We start from the raw sequence: 20,843 nt of genomic DNA, 5'->3' as shown, positions 1-20,843 counted from the left end.
GCTTGGGAGGGTCTGGGTGTCCCCAGGCCACCCCCCTGGCAGGGCAGGGTCCCTGGGCTGTGTCCAGGGGGGTCTGGGATGTCTCCAGAGAGGAGACTCCAGCCCCCCTGGCAGCTGTTCCAGGCTCTGCCCCTCCATGGACAGAGGCTGCTCCTGCTCTGAGCTGGAGCTCTTGTGGTTTGCTTTGTGGCCCTTTCAGGTCCTGCTGTTCTTCCCTCCTCTGTGCCTTCCATTCTCGTGTTCACCTCTTTCCCTGCTGCTCAAAAAAATCCCTAGCACACAGAAATATGAGGAGAGTCAAACCCAAGTGCTGGGAGTGCCTTCCCTGGAGCTGAGGTGGGGCTGTTCTTCCCTCTGGCCCCGTGCAGTGTCAGGGACCCAGGGCTGTCACAGCACCCCAGAGCAGCTGGGCTGCCCCAGGCAGTGCCCAGGCCAGGCTGGATGGGCTGCAGCAGCCTGGGACATGGGAGCTGTCCCTGCCATGGCAGGGGGGCACTGGGTGGTGCTCAGGGTCCCTTCCATCCCACAGCTCTCCAGCATTCCGTGTTCCCAGCACCTGGTGGGTCCCAGCTGGGAGGGCCAGGCTGGCACAAGGAGCCCCTTTTCCCTCCTCGCTGAGCCATGGAGCAGGGCTGGGAGCTCAGAGGGAATCCCCTCCAGCAGAGCTGCTCCTCCCACCTGCAGTCAGCACCTGTCCCTGTCCCTGGGCTGCAGAGAGCTGGGCCCTGCTCCCTCGAGGGGACTCTGCTGCCCCGGGGGTGCCAGGGCTGCCAGACCCCCGGGAAGGGCACTGGGACAGCAGCAGCACTGCCAGCACAGGCACCAGGGCAGGGGGACACTCCACAGTCAGGCTAAAGCTGAGCTCACTCCACAGTCAGGCTAAAGCTGAGCTGACTCCACAGTCAGACTAAAGCTGAGCTCACTCCACAGTCAGACTAAAGCTGAGCTGACTCCACAGACTAAAGCTGAGCTCACTCCACAGTCAGACTAAAGCTGAGCTCACTCCACAGTCAGACTAAAGCTGAGCTCACTCCACAGACTAAAGCTGAGCTCACTCCACAGTCAGACTAAAGCTGAGCTCACTCCACAGTCAGACTAAAGCTGAGCTCACTCCACAGACTAAAGCTGAGCTGACTCCACAGTCAGACTAAAGCTGAGCTCACTCCACAGTCAGACTAAAGCTGAGCTGACTCCACAGTCAGACTAAAGCTGAGCTGACTCCACAGTCAGACTAAAGCTGAGCTCACTCCACAGTCAGACTAAAGCTGAGCTCACTCCACAGACTAAAGCTGAGCTCACTCCACAGTCAGACTAAAGCTGAGCTCACTCCACAGACTAAAGCTGAGCTCACTCCACAGTCAGACTAAAGCTGAGCTGACTCCACAGTCAGACTAAAGCTGAGCTCACTCCACAGTCAGACTAAAGCTGAGCTGACTCCACAGTCAGACTAAAGCTGAGCTCACTCCACAGTCAGACTAAAGCTGAGCTCACTCCACAGTCAGACTAAAGCTGAGCTGACTCCACAGTCAGACTAAAGCTGAGCTCACTCCACAGTCAGACTAAAGCTGAGCTCACTCCACAGTCAGACTAAAGCTGAGCTCACTCCACAGACTAAAGCTGAGCTGACTCCACAGTCAGACTAAAGCTGAGCTCACTCCACAGTCAGGCTAAAGCTGAGCTGACTCCACAGTCAGGCTAAAGCTGAGCTCACTCCACAGTCAGGCTAAAGCTGAGCTCACTCCACAGTCAGACTAAAGCTGAGCTGACTCCACAGACTAAAGCTGAGCTGACTCCACAGTCAGACTAAAGCTGAGCTGACTCCACAGTCAGACTAAAGCTGAGCTCACTCCACAGTCAGACTAAAGCTGAGCTCACTCCACAGTCAGACTAAAGCTGAGCTGACTCCACAGTCAGACTAAAGCTGAGCTCACTCCACAGTCAGACTAAAGCTGAGCTCACTCCACAGTCAGACTAAAGCTGAGCTCACTCCACAGTCACACTAAAGCTGAGCTCACTCCACAGTCAGACTAAAGCTGAGCTGACTCCACAGACTAAAGCTGAGCTCACTCCACAGTCAGACTAAAGCTGAGCTGACTCCACAGTCAGACTAAAGCTGAGCTCACTCCACAGTCAGACTAACTCTGAGCTCACTCCACAGTCAGACTAACTCTGAGCTCACTCCACAGTCAGACTAAAGCTGAGCTCACTCCACAGTCAGACTAAAGCTGAGCTGACTCCACAGTCAGACTAAAGCTGAGCTCACTCCACAGTCAGACTAAAGCTGAGCTCACTCCACAGTCAGACTAAAGCTGAGCTGACTCCACAGTCAGACTAAAGCTGAGCTGACTCCACAGTCAGACTAAAGCTGAGCTGACTCCACAGTCAGACTAAAGCTGAGCTCACTCCACAGTCAGACTAAAGCTGAGCTCACTCCAGTCAGACTAAAGCTGAGCTCACTCCACAGTCACACTAAAGCTGAGCTCACTCCGCAGTCAGACTAAAGCTGAGCTCACTCCACAGTCAGGCTAAAGCTGAGCTGACTCCACAGTCAGGCTAAAGCTGAGCTCACTCCACAGTCAGACTAAAGCTGAGCTCACTCCACAGTCAGACTAAAGCTGAGCTCACTCCACAGTCAGACTAAAGCTGAGCTCACTCCACAGTCAGACTAAAGCTGAGCTGACTCCACAGTCAGACTAAAGCTGAGCTGACTCCACAGTCAGACTAAAGCTGAGCTCACTCCACAGTCAGACTAAAGCTGAGCTCACTCCACAGTCAGACTAAAGCTGAGCTCACTCCACAGACTAAAGCTGAGCTGACTCCACAGTCAGACTAAAGCTGAGCTCACTCCACAGTCAGGCTAAAGCTGAGCTGACTCCACAGTCAGACTAAAGCTGAGCTGACTCCACAGTCAGACTAAAGCTGAGCTGACTCCACAGTCAGACTAAAGCTGAGCTGACTCCACAGTCAGACTAAAGCTGAGCTGACTCCACAGTCAGACTAAAGCTGAGCTGACTCCACAGTCAGACTAAAGCTGAGCTCACTCCACAGTCAGACTAAAGCTGAGCTCACTCCACAGTCAGACTAAAGCTGAGCTCACTCCACAGTCACACTAAAGCTGAGCTGACTCCACAGTCAGACTAAAGCTGAGCTCACTCCACAGTCAGACTAAAGCTGAGCTGACTCCACAGTCAGACTAAAGCTGAGCTGACTCCACAGTCAGACTAAAGCTGAGCTGACTCCACAGTCAGACTAACTCTGAGCACTCTGGTTGTAAGTGACTCCAATTCTACAAAAGCCTGCTGTTGTGACTCCTCCCAGCTCACCGGTGACTCACGGGGAATGCCCCTCTGCAGAGCCCTCTGTGAATCTCAGGTGTTTCCCTTGGATTTCTGGACACAGTTGCCAACACTGAAATCATTTAGGGACAAATAATTCCTCCTCAAGCATCTGTTGAACGTGCTGTGCTTTGGTTATCTCTTAGGCTTGATCTCATTATTCCTTTTTCTCTTCCCTGCACAAGGGAATGCTGATAATCAGATGTGTTTCTGTCAGAGCAATAAAGAGCAAATCTGACAAGCCTGGCTTCTGATTTCATTGTGCTTTTTCAGCTGTTTGTTGTTCTCTCTGAAGCCTTGTGTTTAGATGCTGCTTGTTCCTCCATGGCCTTGGATGATCCGAACTAATCCCCACTGAAGTGGGCAGAGCCTTGCAGGGCAGCAGTTCCAAGGTCTTTATTTCTTGTGTCAGTATTGCCACAAAATTCATCTACAACCAGGAGGATATAGCAGGAATTGTGAGGCACAAAAAGGCTGAAGTTCTGATCTCCAGTTTGGTGCTGACAGTTCCACATTCTTGTGGATCTCTGTGTGTCAGCAGCCTTGCTTTTGCCACCAGTTCAGTTCTGACTTGCTTTAAACCACTTTAGAGAACATTTGGAGGTAAAAATCCCATTCTAAACTGTCTGTAACCTCATTTTCTCAACTTCTGAATAGTTCAAAGTCTCTCTTGTGGGACAGGAGCTACAATCACCAGAGGTTGTGGTGGCAAAGCAGCAAGCAGATCAAGATTTCACAGTTTTGGTGTCTCACTGCTGCTCTTAAAAGTGCTTTCAGGACCAATGAGGTTAATGACAAGTTTTGAGAGGTTAATGACAAGTTTTGAATGTAAACGAGGAGAAGCAGAGGGTTCTGAAGGCTTTGGGGCAGGGGAGCAGCCACTGGAGCATAGGGGTGCCTGGGCTTTGGGTGGGATGCAGTTACTGAGCCACGGCCACACTGAGTGGTTTTTGTCACACCTAACTTGTTTTCTGCCACAGCTAAGTTGGCTGGAGGAATCCAGGAGAGGCTCTGCAAGCTCTTCCCTTCTCTCCCAGGACTTTTCCATCCCTTTCCAAGGGAGAAGGGCTCTGGGGTAGCAGTGTGTGCCATGAAAGGCAAAGCCACCTTGCTGGGCCTCCTGTCCTGCACAGCTTGGCTTTGCCAAAGTGGACCTGGCTATTTTTCTAACTCTTCTATTATTATTATTATTATTATTATTATTATTATTATTATAGAAATTATTTCTCCTTCTTCTTCTCCTTCGTCTCCTTCTCCTTCTCCTTCTCCTTCTCTTTCTTCTCCTTTCTTCTCCTTCTCCTTCTTCTCCTTCTTGTTATTGTTATTATTGCTGTTGTTATTATTATATAAATTAATATAAATTACTACTTTTATTATTATTCTTCATAGCACCAGGAGAAAATGACTTCAACATTTAGACCTCAACCTGGGGGCAGGGTTACCATTTTGGGGGTGCATTCCGCTATTTCAGGGAACATGTGATTTGTTCTGCCTCCAAGAGTCCCTGAGCTCCCAGCTGAGGGCTTTGCCTGCTGTGTCCCCCCAGCTCGCCCCTGCTGAAGCTGCCCCTGCCAGGGACGGGCCCCGTGGAGTTCAGCACGCCCCTGAAGGACTACAGCCCCCCCGGGGAGCAGGGCCCGCAGCACGGGGAGCCCGCCGAGCGCCCCGACTGGGTGAGGGCTGCGGGGACATGGGGGGACATGGGGGGGACACGGCCCTGCTGGGGCACGGGGAGGGACTTGGGGGGGACACGGGGACATGAGGAGGGACACGGGGAGGGACATGGGAGGGACACGGCCCTGCTGGGCACGGGGACATGGGAGGGACTCAGGGAGGTACACGGCCGTGCTGGGGACATGGGGATTGGGCATGGCCCTGCTGAGCCACTGGGGAGGGGACACAGCCCTGCTGGGGACATGGGAGGGACATGGGGATATGAGGAGGGGACGTGGCCCTGCTGGGACATGGGGGGCACATGGGAGGGACACGGCCCTGCTGGGACATGGGAGGGACACAGGAGGGACATGGCCCTGCTGGGACATGGGGACATAGGGAGGGAACATGGCCCTGCTGGGGATTTGGCAAGGGGACACAGCCCTGCTGGGCTGCCCAGCACCTGATTGAGGGCCCAGAGCAGCTGTGGCTGCCCCACCCCTGGAACTGTCCCAGGCCAGGCTGGACAGGGCTGGGAGCACCTGGGACAGTGGGAGGTGTCCCTGCCATGGCAGGGGTGGCACTGGGTGGGCTTTGACGTCCCTACAACACAGAGACTCAGACTCCCTTTGTTCTTGACTGCCTGTCCTGTCCTGTTCCACCTCTGATTTGGGCAGGGAAAACAGAGTCTGGCAAAGCTGTTCCTGCTCTGGTTCTCTGGGAGCTCCCCAGCTGGGGGAATCTTTAAAATCAGAGGGTTTTAGGAAAGAACATCTAGGAAGATGTTAGGGAGTTCTCAGCTTAACAAAGGAGCTCTGTGCATTGTGTTTTCAGGCTCACAAGCAGGGATTGTATTCAAAATAAGCAAGCATTGTTTAACCAAAGGTACCTGTGCTTCCAGTGCTTGGATGGAACTGCTGTCAATGCTTCTGCTTTGTGTGATTGGTCAAAAACTTATAAAGTGAGTTGTAACATTGAGTTCTTGGTCTGCTGCCTGGGATGTGAGCTGCTGGCATCTTCCCATTGTCACAACCATGGAATGAGGCTGATGCTGGAAAATAAAACAGCTCAAGATGTGTTCCCATCCCACTGGGGGTTGTACACAGCCCCCTGTCACTGGAGGGGTACTGGGGACAGACAGAGGTGATACAGAGATTCTGCCAGTAGAAGGTATGAGCAGGTACATCTTTATTAGAAATCTACAGTTTTTATAGAAACAACGGTGGACTTGATTGCTTTTTAGGCATCTTCTCTCACACTGTTGGCAAACCATGAATAGCACTCTCTGGAGAATCATATCTACAAACAACAGTTGCAGAAAGAGAGACAATAATTGTTCTGATTCTTCCTTTGAGCTTTCTCTCAGCTTCCCAGGCGAATCCTGTGTGTCTGTGTGTGATTCCCCAGCCCTGCAGCAGAGCCCTGACCCTGCCCTGTTTCCCCGCAGTACGTGGGGGCTCCCGTGGCCTACATCCAGCAGATCTTTGTGAAAGCCACCGTGTCCCCGTGGCAGAAGAACTTCCTGGCTGTGGATGTGTTCCGCTCGCCGCTGGCCCGCGTCTTCCCGCTGGTGGAGGAGATCAGGAACCACGCCCTGAGAGACAGGTGAGGCACAGCAGCTGCAGCTGGGCACAGCTGGCTGCAGGGGGCTGCCCGGGGCTGGCCAGGGGCTGGTGATGCCCTAAAGGTGGGATCCATCCTGCCCCTGGGGCTTGGAGCTGCCCTAAAGGTGGGATCCATCCTGCCCCTGGGGCTTGGAGCTGCCCTAAAGGTGGGATCCATCCTGCCCCTGGGGCTTGGAGCTGGTCATGTCCCAAAGGTGGGATCCATCCTGCCCCTGGGGCTTGGAGCTGTCATGCCCTAAAGGTGGGATCCATCCTGCCCCTGGGGCTTGGTGATGCCCTAAAGGTGGGATCCATCCTGCCCCTGGGGCTTGGAGCTGTCATGCCCTAAAGGTGGGATCCATCCTGCACCTGGGGCTTGGAGCTGCCCTAAAGGTGGGATCCATCCTGCCCCTGGGGCTGGTGATGCCCTAAAGGTGAGATCCATCCTGCCCCTGGGGCTTGGAGCTGGTCATGTCCCAAAGGTGGGATCCATCCTGCCCCTGGGGCTTGGAGCTGGTCATGTCCCAAAGGTGGGATCCATCCTGCCCCTGGGGCTTGGAGCTGGTCATGTCCCAAAGGTGGGATCCATCCTGCCCCTGGGGCTTGGAGCTGCCCTAAAGGTGGGATCCATCCTGCCCCTGGGGCTTGGTGATGCCCTAAAGGTGGGATCCATCCTGCCCCTGGGGCTTGGAGCTGGTGATGCCCTAAAGGTGGGATCCATCCTGCCCCTGGGGCTTGGAGCTGCCCTAAAGGTGGGATCCATCCTGCCCCTGGGGCTTGGAGCTGGTGATGCCCTAAAGGTGGGATCCATCCTGCCCCTGGGGCTTGGAGCTGGTCATGTCCCAAAGGTGGGATCCATCCTGCACCTGGGGCAATTCACCTTGATGCTGGAGAATTCCCTGTGCTCCAGGTAGGGCACTGAAAACCCTCAGGAGTTTTCTGGCAGAGTGCAGAAGAGTCCTGCAAGGTGATACAGGTGCAGGGTCTCAGAATTCCCTCACCACCACACCAGCTCCATATCTCAGGGGGTTCTGGGCCACTGCTGGAATTTCCTCTTAGGAACCTTCTCCTGACTTTCCTTGGCTGTTTTTAGGGCCAGTTGGTACCTGCTTGGTTTTATCCTGTTGCAGCCTTTATACAGCAGCTTTCCTCAGCTCCCAGGTGTTTCCAGGGGAGCTCCCACTCCCCAGCCCAGCCTGCTGTTTGTTAAAAGCCAAACAGAAATCTGGGCTCACTGGTGAGAGGCTCAGCAATCCAGGTGCCATCCTGGGTGCTGCTGGTGGCACTGCTGGCACTGGGACATTCCTGAGGGGGGAGGATTGTCAGGGGAGTCTCACCTGTGGGGTGTTTGCCATGGAAAGGCTTTTCCTGGGACGCCCCTGAGATCACAAGTCTGGTTTTGTGCCCACTCACATCACTTCTGCACATTAAGAGGAGATTTATTAATGCCCCCGTGTCTCTCTGTTCTTTCCAGCTGACAAGCTCCCACCTGAGAGCAGAAAAACTCTTTTTTTACCCCCAGGTGGGGTCTTGATCTTTGTGCTGTTAACAGAAAGGGTATTGAATTCATCATTTTTGAGTGCCCACCCTGCTCCTCTAGCTGATGGTTTGTCCTTTTGGGGACCCATCCTTCACCCCCAGCTGCTGCTCTCGGAGGTCATGTTGTAGAAATGCCACTTTTGCTCCTCAGGTTTCCTCAGTTTGCTCTCCCTGCCAGCTCCCCCAGCCTTGGCACTGACCTTGTGGCCGTGTGCTCTGTCCTTCTCCTCCCTTATCCCATGGGATAATCATCTGTTGCCAATTACAGGCAGAAGCAGCGTGCTGCCAGGCCTGTGCTGTGTTCTCATTATCTCCCTTGTCTTCCCATTGTACTCTCATTATCTCCCCTTGGCATTGCCCTTCATGAGCAGTGATGCAACACAGAAACAAAATTATTACTTTTATTATTGCTCTTCGTACCACCAGGAGAAAATTACTTCAGCATTTAGACCCAAACCTTGGGGCAAGGTTACCTTTTTGGGGATGCATTTGGGTATTTCAGGAAACATCTAATTTTGAGATAAATTCTGCAATTACCTCAAAAGTCATTATGAAGTTCTTGTTTGTTGCCAGTGACAAAGCTGAGCAGGAATATTTTTTTTACATGCAAACTGGCCTGTTTTGTATTCTGTTTTATATTCTATTCTATTCTCTTACATATCTTTGATATGATTTTATATTCCAGGAGGGAGCTGCAGGTGGTTAAGTGTACCTGGGCAGGAAGCACACCTGGGTGTGTTTCCCCTGGCTGCAGACCCAAGCACTCACCCGTGTTAATTCAGGAGTGACCTGGAGCCTGTGCTTTGCCCAGTGTGGGTTTGGTGTCACTGTGCACCCTCAGCATCCCACAGGGACAGGATCCCAGGGCTGGGTGGCCTCGCAGACAGGGACGGCCCTGGGCTTATCTGCAGCAGAGCTGTTATCTCTGCCCCATTGCAGAGCTGATGAAATACAAACCATGGTCATCTGGCTCTCCTGGAGCCTTTCCAGAGCCATCACTGCCTCAGTTCCTTTACATTTTCCTCCCCCAAGCTTTGGTCCCTATTAACACCGTTTTTGGAAGTGTGTTTGCCATTGCTGTCTTTTGACAGCTGAGCCTTGTCCGGGTGTCCTGCCGTGCAGCCACGGGGTGCACGTTGTGCAGGGGGTGTTCACAAAGGCAAATCATCAATTTTGAATTTCTCTGCTCGTTCTTTGTAGTTGTTATAGAGAAATCTCTTCTGGAGGGGGATCTTACAAAGCCTTCAGTTCATTTGCCATCTGGAAGCACTTCCTGAGATGTGCAGAGCCAGAGCCAGGCAGGCCTTAGCCTCAGGCTTTGGCAGCAGGTTAAATTTAAGGACTCCCTCTGGCCCACATGTTCTGGTGAAAGCAAATGAGGTGTCTTTATAAGGTGAATTATTTATTAAACAGACAGCAAATAACAGATGGAAGTTGTTAATCAGAATATCTCCACAGTAAAAAAGTGAAGAAGTTCCAGTAGATTACAGCACAACCTGTGTTAGAGCTGGCAAAGGAGCCAGCATTGACTGGGAGTCAGATGGAGCTGCCCATGGACATGGGGAAGGTTCAGGAGCCTTCACTCAGCCCCTGGAGTCACCACAGGGCAAAGCAGTGTCCCTGCTCAGGGCATGGATGGATGGATGGATAGATAGGATAGATAGATGTAGATATAGATATATAATGATTACTGATTAAAAAAAGTTACAGTGGCAGGGTATAGCCAGAGTGTTCTGTCCAGAGTGTTCATGGTGGCTGAGGACAACCCAAACAAGTAATTTCACTTGTATTGTTACCAGTCTGTGTGGATCAGGATGTTCCCCACCCCCTGAGTGTTAAAACTGTAGGAAAGATGGGATGCAAATGAGGATCCAGGAAAAGTTCCTGGAGTTAATTTCTCAGTTGCAGTGGTTGGAGGTGACGGGTCAGTGACTCCCTTCACTTCCATTCCTGGTTCTCAGCCCAGTGTTCCTCAGTGAAGCTCAGCATTTCACCTGTCCTTGCTCACCATATCAAGTGTTAGACAGTGCTCACCTGACCAATCACCTGGCCAAATGTGCATGTACTACAGGACAATCTGGTGTGAGCCCCAGGGGGATCACAGCTGGAATGAAACTCAAATGGTTCCCACCTACTGCCATGGGGAGTTTTATACCTTACCCCGAGGAGATGGGAAGAGGTGCACAAAACTGATTCCAGAATATGTTCTGGAAAATTCAACTTACATTCAGGGGGAAATCTTTTCCACCCCGTGACAACCAGAGTGGAGACACGAGCATTCTGAAGCAATAGCTCATATACACTGCAAAACTACTGGGACAGACCATAAGTAAATATTCATGCAAACCATTGAAAGCTCAAATGCTCTAGCACCTTAACAGTACTGACTGTGTGGATCTGGGCTGTCATTCCTTCCAGAAGGAGCATCACTCCAGCTGCAGGAAGGCCACTGGAAAATATGTTTGGTGTGGAATTCCCATCATCCAAACATTTAATGAAATGAGCAGGAAACTGAGAACAAATCCAGCAGCTGCTGTTGTTACCAGTGTCACAGCCTGCAGGGGCTTCAGGTGGGAATTTCTCCTGCAAGGGTCAGGAGCTATTGGTTCTGTGTGTGCTGTGTTGGGGGAAAACCAGCCCTGCTCCCTTTGCAGTCGCTGTTGGGGTGGCTGACACATCAGGGTGCTGTGGGATTGAAGGCGTTGTTGTGGCTGTAACCATGCAGGGATGGTCACTCCAGAAGGCATTGCTGTGAGTGTAACCATGCAGGGATGGTCACATTGCTGTGAGTGTAACCATGCAGGGATGGTCACTCCAGAATGAGTGTAACCATGCAGGGATGGTCACTCCAGAATGAGTGTAACCATGCAGGGATGGTCACATCGTTGTGGGTGTAACCATGCAGGGATGGTCACATTGCTGTGAGTGTAACCATGCAGGGATGGTCACATTGCTGTGAGTGTAACCATGCAGGGATGGTCACTCCGGAGCTCCTCAGTGTGAAGGTGTTGTTGTGAGTGTAACCATGCAGGGATGGTCACATTGTTGTGGGTGTAACCATGCAGGGATGGTCACTCCAGAGTGAGTGTAACCATGCAGGGATGGTCACTCCGGAGCTCCTCAGCGTGTGCAGCCTCAGCACGGCCGCTGCTCAGTCCGTGCCTGGGCAGGGTGCTCTGTCCAGGGCTGCCTTTGTTCCCCCGGAGGGTGTCAGTGACTGCCCCCAGCCCTCCCTGCTGCCCGAGGGGATGCACAGGCAGGTCCTGCGGGTGTCCGTGCCCGGCTTTGCGGGGAGCCCGGGCCCGGAGAGCGGTGCCCGTGCGGTGCCCAGGCCCGGGAATCCCGCGGGGATCCCGCGCCGTTCCCGCGCCGTTCCCGCCCTCTTTCCCCCCCGTTCCCGCCCCGTTCCCGCCCCGTTCCCGTTCCCGCCCCCCCGTTCCCGCCCCGTTCCCGTTCCCGCCCGGTTCCCATTCCCGCCCCGTTCCCGCCCCGTTCCCGTTCCCGCCCGGTTCCCGCGGCTCGGCCCCGGCGGCGCACGGCGCTGTTCCGGCCGCCGCCACGCGGGGGCGCTGCGCTGTTGGGAGCAGAGCACGGAGCGGAGCGGGGAGCGGAGCGGGGTCTGCATCGGGGTACCCCTGTCCTTGGGACACACAGACACCCGGACAGAGCACAGACACCCGGGCAGAGCACACAGACACCCGGACAGAGCACAGACACCCGGACAGAGCACAGAGACACCCGGGCAGAGCACACAGACACCTGGACAGAGCACACAGACACCCGGACAGAGCACAGAGACACCCGGGCAGAACACACAGACACCCGGACAGAGCACACAGACACCCGGGCAGAACACAGAGACACCCGGACAGAGCACACAGACACCCGGACAGATCACAGACACCCGGACAGAGCACAGAGACACCCGGGCAGAGCACAGAGATACCCGGACAGAGCACACAGACACCCGGACAGAGCATAGAGATACCCGGACAGAGCACACAGACACCCGGACAGAGCACAGACACCCGGGCAGAGCACACAGACACCCGGACAGAGCACAGACACCCGGGCAGAGCACAGAGACACCCGGACAGAACACAGACACACGAACAGAGCACAGAGACATCTGGGCAGAGCACAGAGATACCCGGACAGAGCACACAGACACCCGGACAGAGCATAGAGATACCCGGACAGAGCACAGAGACACCCGGACAGAGCACAGAGACACCCGGACAGAGCACACAGACACCGGGACAGAGCACAGAGACACCGGGACAGAGCACACAGACACCGGGACAGAGCACACAGACACCCGGACAGAGCATAGAGATACCCGGACAGAGCACAGAGACACCCGGGCAGAACACACAGACACCTGGACAGAGCACACAGACACCCGGACAGAGCACACAGACACCCAGACAGAGCACACAGACACCCGGGCAGAACACAGAGACACCCGGGCAGAGCACACAGACACCTGGACAGAGCACACAGACACCCGGACAGAACACAGAGACACCCGGACAGAACACACAGACACCCGGACAGAGCACACAGACACCCGGACAGAGCACAGACACCCGGACAGAACACAGAGACACGGACAGAGCACAGAGATACCCGGACAGAACACACAGACACCCGGACAGAGCACACAGACACCGGGACAGAGCACAGAGACACCCGGGCAGAACACACAGACACCCGGACAGAGCACACAGACACCCGGACAGAACACACACACACCCGGACAGAGCACACAGACACCCGGACAGAGCACAGAGACACCTGGACAGAGCACAGAGACACCCGGACAGAGCACAGAGACACCCGGGCAGAACACACAGACACCCGGACAGAGCACACAGACACCCGGGCAGAGCACACAGACACCCGGACAGAGCACACAGACACCCGGGCAGAGCACACAGACACCCGGGCAGAGCACAGAGACACCCGGACAGAGCACAGAGACACCCGGACAGAGCACACAGACACCGGGACAGAGCACAGAGACACCCGGGCAGAGCACAGAGACACCCGGACAGAACACAGACACACGAACAGAGCACAGAGACATCCGGACAGAGCACAGAGACACCCAGACAGAGCACACAGACACCCGGACAGAGCATAGAGATACCCGGACAGAGCACAGAGACACCGGGACAGAGCACACAGACACCCGGACAGAGCACACAGACACCCGGGCAGAGCACACAGACACCCGGACAGAGCACAGACACCCGGGCAGAGCACAGAGACACCCGGACAGAACACAGACACACGAACAGAGCACAGAGACATCCGGGCAGAGCACAGAGATACCCGGACAGAGCACACAGACACCCGGACAGAGCATAGAGATACCCGGACAGAGCACAGAGACACCCGGACAGAGCACAGAGACACCCGGACAGAGCACACAGACACCGGGACAGAGCACAGAGACACCGGGACAGAGCACACAGACACCGGGACAGAGCACAGAGACACCCGGACAGAGCATAGAGATACCCGGACAGAGCACAGAGACACCCGGGCAGAACACACAGACACCTGGACAGAGCACACAGACACCCGGACAGAGCACACAGACACCCAGACAGAGCACACAGACACCCGGGCAGAACACAGAGACACCCGGGCAGAGCACACAGACACCTGGACAGAGCACACAGACACCCGGACAGAACACAGAGACACCCGGACAGAACACACAGACACCCGGACAGAGCACACAGACACCCGGACAGAGCACAGACACCCGGACAGAGCACACAGACACCCGGACAGAGCACAGACACCCGGACAGAACACAGAGACACGGACAGAGCACAGAGATACCCGGACAGAACACACAGACACCCGGACGGAGCACACAGACACCGGGACAGAGCACAGAGATACCCGGACAGAACACACAGACACCCGGACAGAGCACACAGACACCCGGACAGAACACACACACACCCGGACAGAGCACACAGACACCCGGACAGAGCACAGAGACACCTGGACAGAGCACAGAGACACCCGGACAGAGCACAGAGACACCCGGGCAGAACACACAGACACCCGGACAGAGCACACAGACACCCGGGCAGAGCACACAGACACCCGGACAGAGCACACAGACACCCGGACAGAGCACACAGACACCCGGGCAGAGCACAGAGACACCCGGACAGAGCACAGAGACACCCGGACAGAGCACACAGACACCGGGACAGAGCACAGAGACACCCGGGCAGAGCACAGAGACACCCGGACAGAACACAGACACACGAACAGAGCACAGAGACATCCGGACAGAGCACAGAGACACCCGGACAGAGCACACAGACACCCGGACAGAGCATAGAGATACCCGGACAGAGCACAGAGACACCGGGACAGAGCACACAGACACCCGGACAGAGCACACAGACACCCGGGCAGAGCACACAGACACCCGGACAGAGCACAGACACCCGGACAGAACACAGAGACACGGACAGAGCACAGAGACACCCGGACAGAGCACAGAGACACCCGGACAGAGCACAGAGACACCCGGGCAGAACACACAGACACCCGGGCAGAGCACACAGACACCTGGACAGAACACAGAGATATGCGGATAGAACACCCAGACACCCAGACAGAACACACAGACACCTGGACAGAACACAGACACCAGGTTAGAACCCACAGAACATCAGGTAGAACCCACAGCCACCAAAACATCAGGTCAGAACCCACAGAACACCGGGTCAGAACCCATAGAACACTGGGTCAGAACCCAGAGCCACCCAAACAGAACCCACAGCCATCAGAACACCAGAACCTACAGCCAGCAGAATATCAGGTCAGAGCCCACAGAACCCGGGGTCAGAACCCACAGAACACCGGGTCAGAGCCCACAGAACACGGGGTCAGAGCCCACAGAACACCGGGTCAGAGCCCACAGAACACGGGGTCAGAACCCACAGAACACGGGGTCAGAGCCCACAGCACCCAAACAGAACCCAGAGCCACCCGAACACCGGGCCTCAGTTTCCCTCCGAGCCACAGGCACCGTCCCAGGCGGGGCTGACCTCAGCGTGACTGCCTTTCCCCTGTCACTTGTCCTGAAATCATCCATTTTGTCTTTTGGGGCTGGTCAGAGAGACGCGGGGCTCAGGAGAGCTCGTGACACAGCACTGCCCTTTGGTCCCTAACAGTTATTTATTATATTTATATATGTGTGTGTGTATAGGTACAGATTGTGAAAAACACCATTCACTCGTGTTAAAATTCTAGAAGCTTAATAGTAATAAAATACTAATGGAAATAGTAATGAAAATGAGGACAATGAGAGACAGTAAAAAGCAAAGAATTGCCGACATCAGGGTGCCTGGCACTGCCACAAAGCACACCTTGCTAACAAAGGATTACCCCTCAAAAGCAATAGCCTATTGCATATTCATGCATCTCATATGTGATTCAAACATTCCTTTCAAACCAGGGTGTTTCTGCTTAATTTCAGCTTCCCCCCATCTTGTAAATCAATTTTGTTGGTCCCTGGAAGTCTGGTTGTTCCCAATAAGGAGGCAGTAATTCCTCTCTTGGGATCTTGGTGTCCTGTTGCTGTTATCTCTAAACAAAGAATTTCTTGGTTATCTTTTCCATTCCTTGAGCTGGTTACAAAAAGTATCTTACATCACATAGTTTCTATTTTAATGTTATGCTATAGCCTAAAAACGATATTTACCACACTACTTAAAAGAGATTAATAGAGCATAACTTTCCAACATAACACATACAGTATTCATTTTAATGTCTGCAAAGAGCCAATCATATAATTTGCATTTTCCACATAGATACAGATGTAGCTATAGATATATGATGGTTATTGCAGAGCCCCAGGACAAGCTCTTGGCCAGGAGGCACAGAGTGTTTGGAACTTCTGACCTGCAAAGGCAGTGATTTTGGGTGATTTTGTTCCAGTCTCAGCTGGCACTGGGGCACTCTGAGGATGCCTTGGCACATCTTCCTGCTCAGTGCCAGCCCCTGCTGCGTGCTCCCAAAATCAGAGTTTTTTGTGCAGTGTGCCCTCCTTTCAGTGTGACCACTCACCCAGTCCACAGCAGGGCTGTGGGGCTTCCTGTGGGTCAGTTTTTCTGATTTTTGTCAGCGGGTCCACCTTGTTGTGTGCACAGTTTGGTCACTCGGCTGAGCTCTGACCCATCCTGGCTGGATTTGTCCATGGCCTGAGCCTGTAACAGCCACTTCCCACCTTCCTTCTGCCCAGCCTCCTTCCTGTGGGAATCAGAAAGACAGAAATCCTCACAGACTCAGGAGGGTTTGATTTACACCTTAGAAGAAGCCTAGACTGATGTGAAACCAAGGTCAGACAACACAGACACTGAACAGAGAAATTATAAACTTATGTTTCTATAGTTACAAGTAAGAATAGGCCTGAAGTAAGTAAGAAACTGTAGTAGATAAGATAATGATGGGGTTTATAATATAATAATGTTGTAATGTCATTATAACAGAATAAGCTGAGAGTTTAGATATTATAATAGAGACATGTATGTGTACATGTAATCAGACCTTATTGGGCAAAAACGTCCACATTGCAGTAGAGAGAAGTGAAAGTGACAGGCTAGAAAAGCAGAACATGCTCTGTGGAACTGTCCATTGGATTGGAAAGTTATAAATGTCTTACAGCAAAGAACTTGTGGCCATCCTAGACTATCACCATCTGCTTGCTGTCTTATAAATCTCATGGCCTTTGAGACTGATGTTATCTAAGCAACAAATTATTATTAGTCTGATGGTAGTCCCATTTAATTAATCCCTTTAATTAATACAACAACGACCACATTTTCCCTTCATTGCCAGTCCAGTGCTTCCCCCTGCCCCAACCACTGTGGCACCAGCCCAGGGGGTGGAGGAACCCACATAATTGTCTTTGTTTTCTTTTACTGCCAGCAGTGCAGCCTTTAGCTCTCCACTTGTGCACTTCTGCTTCCTCCTCCCCGTGCTTCAGTCCTGTGTCAGTGCTCAGAGCAGCTGTCTGCCCCTGCCCTGCCCATCCTCACCTTTGCCTGAGGCCTCGGGGAGCCACCCATCTGCAGCTTCGGGTCTGAAGGGAGTGCAGGAGCAGCCAGGGCAGGACCAGCTGTGTGGCTGTTGTCCAGCTGACCTGCCTGAGTCCAGCTCTGTGATTCTGGAGGGTCTCAGGCCCTCAGTGCCATCCCTGTGACCCCTGAGCCACCCCTTTGTGCACTGCCACCCTCTGCAGCACTGCCCTTCTTAACTCTGGCCCACAGCCTGCAGGTCCTTGCCTGTTGAACTTTTTCTACTTGCTCAAGAGCTCAGGGCAGGGACAATAATCCTTTTTCCCAGGCAGCGTTTCTCTTTTCAGGATCTGTAAATGCTGTGGAACTGAAGCCTAACGGTTGTCTGGGTCGTGTGGCCCTTTCTGGAACACACTGCAGGAAGTGCCCTGTTCAGCAAAATCCCATTCAGCTGTTACAGGATCACTGGGACGGGCTGGCCCAAGGGATTGATGCTTTTAACCCTTCTGTCAGTGTTTGCAAAGCCTGCTTGTGGCTGTCCAGCCATTCCCAGATTTGGATTTTCCTCATTAATGTGCACAAAGGTCTTGCTATTACAGAAAATCCAGGAACATGATTTCTGTAGTATGCCAAAGTATCTTTTGAGGCTCCTTTTCAGTAGTGGGGCTGATACAGCATCTAATTTGGTTTCATCTGGAATTAGAGCTTGGCCTGCTACCCCAGGTTCTCAGGGATTCCACCTCTTCAGAGGGGCCTGGGCTCTCAGCTGAGGGCACTTCGGTCCCCTCCCCATTTAATCTGTTCTGGATATCCTGTGCTGTTGTTCTTACTGCACTTTCCTCCCCACCTCCTACCAATTTATGGGTAAATCTGTGCTCCTGCCTGATTTGCTGGAGTTCAGCTGAAGCACTGTGTGCTGTGCTGGGTGAGTGCACAAATCCCTGAGGCAGGCAGCTGAAGGTGGCTTGTGTTCCTTCCCCAGTGAATGCAGGTTTGGGTTTTTCTTCCTGGACTGGGAGCATCAAAGCCATCTTTTCTGTGCCACCCCTTTGTGTGCAGCTGCCTGCAGAGGAGCAGTGAGGTTGCAATGTTTGGGCCTGCTGCAGGGAGTGGTTCTGTGTCAGCCTTGGATAATCAATTGCTAAATGCAGCTCCTGTCTTCTTTTATCACCTGTCAAACAGGGAATTGTGAATGCATCCTAGATATAACAGCCCTTTGTTCTAAATCTTTAATGGCTTCCTTTATCCCTCGTTTGGCTGCAGGAGGCACAGGCTGCTCTTTAATGTTAGAAACAGGTAAAACTGGAGCCCTTTTTGAGAGGCTGATTCTCCTACCCTACTCTGGGGTTTTTTTTGGTCCAAAGGACCAAAGATCCCTGGTTGCTAATTGCAAAGTTTCCCTTTAGGAATGTCATAGCCTAAAATGTTTTCTTCATGATCTGCCATCACAATTGTGTGTGAAGCCATTCCCCTTTCCCCAGGTAACCATAAACACACTTTGGAGGTGTAACAGAGAATACTTTTCCCATTAAAGCCAGTCAAATGAACTTCTCTATTTTTAAAACCTAAATTTAGCTTTTTAGCATCTTTGGGAGTAATTTAAGAGCTCTGAGCTCCAGTATCAGTTTAAAATGTTAGAGGCTGTCCAGGGTGGTGGAACAGCCCCATGCCATGGGGGCTCAGCCCTCCTGCAGTGCCAGCTGTGCTTCTGCTGCAGCAGGGATCCTGCACAAGGGGGGAGTTTTCCTCTGCAGCTCCAGGGCTGCTGGAGATGGGCCTGGTGTTCCTGTGGGAATGCAGGGCAGGAGAAAGCTGCTCCTCTGGGAATGCAGGGCAGGAGAAAGCTGCTCCTGTGGGAATGCAGGGCAGGAGAAAGCTGCTCCTGTGGGAATGCAGGGCAGCAGAAAGCTGCTCCTGTGGGAATGCAGGGCAGGAGAAAGCTGCTCCTGTGGGAATGCAGGGCAGCAGAAAGCTGCTCCTGTGGGAATGCAGGGCAGGAGAAAGCTGCTCCTCTGGGAATGCAGGGCAGCAGAAAGCTGCTCCTCTGGGAATGCAGGGCAGGAGAAAGCTGCTCCTCTGGGAATGCAGGGCAGGGGAAAGCTGCTCCTGTGGGAATGCAGGGCAGGAGAAAGCTGCTCCTGTGGGAATGCAGGGCAGCAGAAAGCTGCTCCTGTGGGAATGCAGGGCAGCAGAAAGCTGCTCCTCTGGGAATGCAGGGCAGCAGAAAGCTGCTCCTGTGGGAATGCAGGGCAGAGAAAGCTGCTCCTGTGGGAATGCAGGGCAGGAGAAAGCTGCTCCTCTGGGAATGCAGGGCAGGAGAAAGCTGCTCCTCTGGGAATGCAGGGCAGGAGAAAGCTGCTCCTCTGGGAATGCAGGGCAGGAGAAAGCTGCTCCTGTGGGAGTGCAGGGCAGGAGAAAGCTGCTCCTGTGGGAATGCAGGGCAGGAGAAAGCTGCTCCTCTGGGAATGCAGGGCAGGAGAAAGCTGCTCCTGTGGGAATGCAGGGGGCAAAGGCTGCTGTGCTGTCCCAGGCTCAGATTGTATCCAGGTAGGAATGCTTGGCTCCTGCCCTGGGCGGAGCATCTCCCCATGGGATGCTGGAATTTGGTCAGCCCTGCAGGGACACTCAATGGCCATGAGCAGCAGATAATTAATAATCAATGGCCCATTAACAGCAGAGATCTCCTGGAGGGAGGTTTGACTGTGAGAGAGATAAAGAAAAAACTGCCCAATGAACAGAGGATGAGTGCCCCAGCTCTGACAGATGGGAATAGAACACACACAGACCTTACAACCCAGGACACCTCCCACCAGGGCCTGTTGTACACCCAAGCTGGGTTTTGCTTGAATTAGTGGTTGCTAAGGATGATGCCAGTCAGGCTCCAGTTCATTCCAGTTACTCCTGTGTGCAGTTCTGCACCTCTCAGGAAATGCTCCTTTCCACACAATGCAGAGCACTTGGAAACACCAGCCCAGGCACAGACATGGAATCCTGGTGCATTTTAGAGCTCCTCAAAGCACCCACCCCAGGAAGGCTGCACAGGACTCCTGTGAAACATCCACTGCATGTGTGGAGAGAGGTGCACAGAGGGGTTTGAGGTCTGGAGGAATTCCAGAGGGAGTTTCTCTGTCGGCTGGAAGTGTCTTCAGTGTAAAAGTGTGGTACCAGAGCTGGGTGGGGAGTGAGAGCTGGGGGCCAGGCAGCCCCCAGGAGTGCTGATGGAGCTCTGGAGCCTGCTCACAGTTGCAGGGAGCCCCAGCTGTGAGGAGGAAGAGCAGCCACAGCTGGTGCAGGTCCCTGGGACGCTCCTCTCCAAGCGCTTGGCCTTTGCCTGGCTGGGTCCCACAGCCTGTGTTTGCCTTTCAGCTCGGGGGTCAGGAGCCTGGAGGAGGTTTGTCTGCAGGTGACAGACCTGCTGCCTGGCCTCAGGAAGCTGAGGAATCTGCTGCCAGAGCACGGCTGCCTGCTGCTGTCCCCGGGCAACTTCTGGCAGAACGACCGCGAGCGCTTCAATGCCGACCCAGATATCATCAAAACCATCCACCAGCATGAGCCAAAGACCTTGCAGACGTCAGCCACTCTCAAAGGTGAGCCAGGGAAGCTGAGAGTTGCCTGCAGCTTCATTGTTATTCCATCCTCACTAATTCCAGCGC

The 20,843-nt window shown here is 53.6% G+C and overlaps 1 protein-coding gene across 2 annotated transcripts in view; it reads left to right on the top strand.

Annotated features, from left to right (window-relative positions):
• SCAP (SREBF chaperone) overlaps positions 1-20,843 on the top strand; it is a 61,986-nt gene that overhangs the window by 20,135 nt on the left and 21,008 nt on the right. For both annotated transcript variants that reach the window (XM_064409792.1, XM_064409874.1), the window contains exons 3-5: positions 4,882-5,008; positions 6,436-6,593; positions 20,557-20,777. In XM_064409792.1, the coding sequence (XP_064265862.1) occupies positions 4,882-5,008; positions 6,436-6,593; positions 20,557-20,777 (506 nt within the window). The remainder of the gene's footprint in view (positions 1-4,881; positions 5,009-6,435; positions 6,594-20,556; positions 20,778-20,843) is intronic.

The sequence above is a fragment of the Passer domesticus genome, chromosome 1 (assembly GCF_036417665.1).
Source record: "Passer domesticus isolate bPasDom1 chromosome 1, bPasDom1.hap1, whole genome shotgun sequence".
Taxonomy (NCBI): domain Eukaryota; kingdom Metazoa; phylum Chordata; class Aves; order Passeriformes; family Passeridae; genus Passer; species Passer domesticus.
The sequence above is the reverse complement of the archived record's forward strand: the minus strand, read 5'-3'. Positions and strand labels throughout refer to the sequence as shown.